This window comes from Artibeus jamaicensis, unplaced genomic scaffold (assembly GCF_021234435.1).
Source record: "Artibeus jamaicensis isolate MK-2021 breed Jamaican fruit bat unplaced genomic scaffold, CSHL_Jam_final scaffold_916, whole genome shotgun sequence".
In the NCBI taxonomy this organism is placed as follows: Eukaryota; Metazoa; Chordata; class Mammalia; order Chiroptera; family Phyllostomidae; genus Artibeus; species Artibeus jamaicensis.
In genome coordinates, this window is record NW_026522059.1 from 63,345,759 (window position 1) to 63,351,758 (window position 6,000).

The 6,000-nt window shown below is 38.9% G+C and overlaps 1 protein-coding gene across 2 annotated transcripts in view; it reads right to left on the reverse strand.

Annotated features, from left to right (window-relative positions):
* SNX16 (sorting nexin 16) overlaps positions 1-5,402 on the reverse strand; it is a 39,207-nt gene extending 33,805 nt beyond the window's left edge. Inside the window, exons 1-2 of one of the 2 annotated variants that reach the window (XM_037141823.2) lie at positions 5,206-5,402; positions 3,285-3,740 (exon numbers count right to left, since the gene is read on the reverse strand). In XM_037141823.2, the coding sequence (XP_036997718.1) occupies positions 3,285-3,641 (357 nt within the window). In that variant the 5' untranslated portion in view covers positions 3,642-3,740; positions 5,206-5,402. The other variant, XM_037141830.2, reaches the window with a different exon arrangement.
* Positions 5,403-6,000: the final 598 nt, after the last annotated feature.

Consider the following 6,000-nt stretch of genomic DNA (forward strand, 5'->3'; position numbering starts at 1 on the left):
AAAATTTCTACTTGACAATCTAGAATGTAGCAATTATTATGTGAAAAAATATCAGAGATCATTTAGACCATGAAATATACAAATAATTGATATAGGCACCAAAAGCAAGATTTTTTTCTTAAGACACAAGACTATGACAAATTTGGGCCAAAATGCCTTTTTTGGTGCACAGGAACAATAAATAAACTTATCAAGCTTCCAAAATATATTTTATGCCACATACTTTAGAACTGATAAAAGAATCACTCATGCATGAAAAATAGCCACTTGTGTCCTACACAATCAATTTAATTTTTAAACTCAATACTACAAAGCAGTTTTGAATTTGATGATTTAATCTTCTAGGCTGAAATACAAGCTAAAAAATACGCACATTAGATAAAAGTTTACATTTCTGTAATTATGCACAATTATCTAGTCTATTAAATTTAAAAAAACTTGTCTGAATCATGTCAATATTTTTAAAAGTTTATAAGAAAAAAACTAGATTTTATTTTTATAATTATAATTTTAGAATTTATTAAGAGGATGTAGTATTTGTAACAGAACTGCAAAGCAAAACCGGTAGTTTCTGGTATAGCATTTTGGGCTAAGCTAAATACGTGGCATTTATGAAGTCCCTAACAATATTTGCTGCATGAGTGAAACTCTTAAAGAGCAACTTGTTTTCCTGAAGTCAGCTATGCAATAACTTTCAATTGTAGCAGTAGAGCTGCAGGCCAGCCACATGTGGCTACTAAACCTCTGAAATATGACTAGTCCAAATGGAGTTATGCTGTGACTATAAAGGGACTGCAGGCCATCTATACCATTAGATTCGATTTTTCTCCCTTATAGACTTCTCTTTCAGCTTTTAAGGGGGAGAATTATTAAGAGTTAAACATGAATCCGTGTAACATACAAAAACAAGGAAGACCATTTGGATACCCTCTAAAATATCCAGAAAGTCCTGATAATCATACCTTAGGTATGATTATCTAAGATAATCATAAGTGGGGTTAAAGATACTAGTATATGATAACAACAGGTACTCAAATATTAAATTAATGAAAAAATAAACACAACTAACCTCATATCTGTTATTTACCTCCTCTTCTATGATGTCTTGAAAGACTTTATATACTACTGCCTTAAACTTACCTATGAACTTGCATTTCACATATACCACCTTGATGAACACTCATTCCTTCAAAAGGAAGGCAGGTCAATGCAAGGAGCTGTGCCACTAGTGTGTTATTTTGAAAATCACTCTTAAAAAACGTCAGGTTCATTCAGATTTTTTAACACATCATCACTTATGATAATTTAATAGTAAAGTCTGTCTCTTCATAAATTTCTCAGTAATTTTTTACTTGGGCATCCTTCCATACTGTCCTAAGGGTGCAGCATGAAATAGCATAGACATATAAACTTGACCTCAAGAAAACACAAAGAACAAGCTATTTCAAATGATAAGTGAATTCAGCAAAGTTGCTAGATACATAAACATACAAGCCTGATATATTTAAACTAGCAAAGAACAAAGAGAAAAAAGATATCAAGAACATCAAACAACATCTATACTTAGACATAAATCTAACCAAAAGGTATAAGACCTATGCTCTGAAAATTACATTGCATCATTATAAAAAGCAAATGATTTAAGTATACAAACTAAGTTCACAGACTTCAAACTCAGTTTTGTAAAGATTAGTCTGTGTTCAATATAATCCCAATGAAAAGGGTCAAGAACAGCCAAGATAATTCTGAAAAATAAAATTAGAGTATACAGGCTGCCAGATATCAACACCTATGAAGAAGCTTTAATGATTAAGACTGTAGAATTGATAAAGGAGGGAAAAATGGAACTCAGAAACAGACCCATATATTTATGGTCATCTGATTTATGTCATAAGCAACAGTGTGAAGGCAGAGGAGAAAGAGTGGTCTTCTCAATAAAAATCTGATCACTTGTGTGAAAATGTGCCTTGACTGTTACCTCACACTATGGATAAAAAATCCCAGATGGTTTACAGATCTAAAAATGAAAGGTACAGCAATAAAGCTTTTAGAAGAAAACAGAACATTTTTTAGCGGGAGTAGGTAGATTTTAAAAAGTGCCGACCACATAAGAAAAAGTTAGCATGTACAAAGGACACATGGTCAAAGTCAAAGGGGTGCAGGATTGAGGGTGGGAGGTGGGGGTGAAGGACAGCGGTGGGAGGAAAATGGAGACAACTGTACTTGAACAATAATAAAAAAAAGACAAAGTTAATAAATTGGACTATATTAAAATTAAGAACCTTTTTTTAAATCAAATGCATCATTAAGGAAGTGAAAAGGAAAACCAGAGAATGAGATGATAGTCACCATACTTGTCCTAAAAGAAGACTTATTTCCAGATGCATAGAAAACTACAAATTAAAGTGGAAAAGGCTTGCTCATGGGAAAATTAATGAAGATCTTGAACAGACTCTTCACAAAAGAGATTATCCAAATGGCCAAAAATGTCTTCAATTTATTTAGTCATTAAAAATGCAAATTAAGACCACAATGTGATATCATTCTACCCATGAGAATAGCCCAAATCAAAAAAGATGGAAAAATACCATATATTAGGAAGGTGTGGAGTAACTGGAACTGTCATACACTGCTTACAAGAGTATAAATTAGTACAACCACTGTGGTACATTGTTCGTATCTTATAAACTTGGTATATGATCCAGTAATTTTATTCCTAGGCAGGTATCAACAGAAATGTGTCCAGGTGTTTAATGAGTGACAAGCACTAAAAGGTTCATAGTGGCAGTATTTGTAAGAGCCCCAAGTTGGAAATTATCCAAGTGCTCATCAACAGGAAAATGGTAAATATTCATGTAAAGGAATAGTATCAGTAATAAAAATGAGCTACCTACAATTACATGCAAGGTCAAGGAGTCTTAAAAACAAAATGCTAAAGAAAAGAGACCATACTCCATGACTCTATTTATGTAAAATACAAAATTAATGTAGGCTATCAGGAAAGCAGGTACTGACTGAAGGAGAGCATGGTGGTGGTTATGGATGCCAGTTATGTAGTTTCTTGATCTGTGTACTAGTTTCATAAGTATGTCGGGTTTGTGACAATCACTCAAGTAAGACAAAAGTTTACTACAATGGCAGAATTTAGAGTGTAAAAACCACTTGAATTCTATCTTCGAGAAATTACAAGTACAAGCTAACTTTAATCCATCTACCACAGGTAAAGAACTCAGCTGAGTCAATCTTCCACTTTCTAGTGGTGTGCAGCAAAAGTCAATACTCACAGTAAATTTAGCTCTTTCTTCCATCACCTCGTAACCTAAAATAGTAGGTGTAGAAGGCCTATCTTCCAAATTCACAGGTTCAGAATTTTGTTCTTCAGTTTCTCTTGGTCTAGTAGAATACTCAATGGAAGAATTTGCATTTGTAAATTTAGTCCTAACGAGGGGACTGCCATCCATTAGATCAGGTACACTTGTCTGTTTTAAGTTTCCCATATTTGAGTCTTCTAACTGGCCTTTGGAAGAGTTTGAGTTTGTTGATATACTCCCAAAAGAAGAACTTCTTTGGTTTCTGTTGGTTGTAAAGCTGGAAGAAGAGTTCCCTATGGGCATAGGAACTGGCACGTAAGGGGTTGCCATCTTCTTCCCGGCTTTGCAACAATCCTGCACAATGCTGTGTCCAAACACTTAAAGAGCAACTGATGGGCAATCCATTATTTTCTTCTTGGGAATTACTATCTAAAAATGAGAAGAACATACTGAAAGACTGGTCCTCAATCAGAAGCATTACCCAAAACAAAATACGATGTTCATATCCATTTAATTTTATGACACTCTATTCTTTTATCTGAAATGAAAACATACCTCAAATCTTTCTTTAATTGCAAAATATCATCTCTAAGGACTCTCATTTGCAAGGTAAGAGAGCAGAACTACATACTCTTTTTCTTAACACTCTTCCACTCTCCCTCTATTTCTCTATGATAGATTTCTGTAATGTTCATTTCAACCTTCCTCGGGTTTTATTTTCTGTTTATAGTCCTGGCAGTACTATATACAGCACAGGGAGGGAAGGAGGGAAGGGCAGGAAAATTATTCACATCACATTTTGATTCAATTAGTGAAACTCTAAAGAATCAACCAAAGGAAAAACAGTGAACCAGAAGTTTAGACCTACAAATAGCAATGCATTTGGAAAAAAAACTTGTCCAAATTAATCAAATAAAACCCAAATGGACATTAAACTTACTTCCAACAAGATGCAATGATTAAAAGTTTAAATGTTCTTCAATTTCCAGATAATCACTGATTCTGCGATATCATAAACTAAGGGTACTTAACAACTTTACAACTTATATACTCATAACTTCTGTTGTCAACAGGGCTAGTTTATCTATCTCAAAATAATTTTGTAATAATACGAAGAAGAAAAGGTTTACCACTAAGTTGTTAAGTAATAAACTAAGAAGTCGTATTAACTACAGACCAGTGACGTGACAACGTGTCTGCTTATCCAACTACATCTATATAATTGCGCCGGCGAAAAAAGCAGGAAATGAATAGCTAGCACTTGCAAAGATGCTGAAATAAGAGTTTTACCACAGCACGTGGCTCTGGGCAGTCTTCCCTATCCTCAAAGCCTCAAGATACATGATTCACCAGCGCTCCTCGGTGCTGTCTGAAGTCCCTGCCCGCCCCCCCGCCAGCGGACGGCCCCGCGCTCCGCCACGCGGTTACCTGAGGCAGCCGTGCTGGACGAGGATGCACCTCCCGCGATGCTACCGCAAAGGGGCGCTACCCAACTTACGGAAACAGGCTCAGCAGCAGCGTTTGTGCTTTCGCCCCGGAGCCCAGACCGACCCTAGAAACCCTCTGGCAGGTGCAGGGCTGAGCTGCGACAACACGTTGGGCGGCAGAAGTGGGCAATTAGAGAAAAGTGGGGACGCAAGGCGCTGGCTGCCTGCACCAGTGTCCGGTCGCTGGTTGAGCAGGCCGTGGGACTTGGGTTCGGCGAGCGTTACAACCTAGCTCCCGGGGTTCCTGCAGTCCCACGACAGTCGCACCCCCGCCTAGAACCCCGCAGAGTGTCTGCGGTGGCCTGGGGACTTTGCGGTGCCCCTCCGCCCGCTTCCCGTCAGCCAGCCGTGGGGCGCAGGTGTCAACGCTTGAGCGCCAGGGACAGCGTCCGCTGTCCTGCCCCTACCTGAGCCCACTCCGCCGTCCAACTTCGGTACGTTTCCAATGAAGGTTAAATCCGACCCACTTTTTCCGAAGCTCTCAGTCCCCACCCACACCGCCCAGTGGTCTCACATGTCCCGACACACTGAAAACAGCCGCTAGACGACTCAGCCGGCCTCGGCCCCTCCGCAGACCCTAGATCCCGAGCTATGAAGGGAGAGGTTGGGCGGGGCGAGCAGCGCTACCGGAAGTGACGGCACACGAGGGCACCGCCCCTGGAGGCTTCAGCTGGAGTTGGGACAGGGCTGTCTTGGCGGCTGGCTTGAACCTGCTTTCGTGGTAAGAATTCTTCTTTCTCGGCCTCAGCTTTATTTGTATAAATTTTGAGGCTACGGTACCTAGTTTTCCCAACAGGTGATGAGAAGGTGACAATTCCCAAGAGGAACTAAGGCCAATAGAGTTCAGGGCATCTGCTTTGCATCATGGGACTTGTAGTGTTCATCGGCTTGGGCTGGTTCTAATAGGTTATAGAAGGTTTTCCAGAATTAGCGCTTTAAGGGGTGGCAATCGATTCTAGGAGTAAGAAACGATAACTGCAGTGCAACCTATTTGTCCTACATAATTCACACATATTCATGGTCAGAGAATTGAAATTCTTCGGTGTTTGCTTGTTTTACAATCGGGAGCAATTTCATCCCAAATAATACAGTGTTAGGCTTGTTCGACAGACACATCTGAAAAACTAAGATTTTGGGGGAAAATCGTTCTTTGATAGTCAGATATCAAAGGTCTGTTTAACAATGGAAGTGTGCAATTTAAT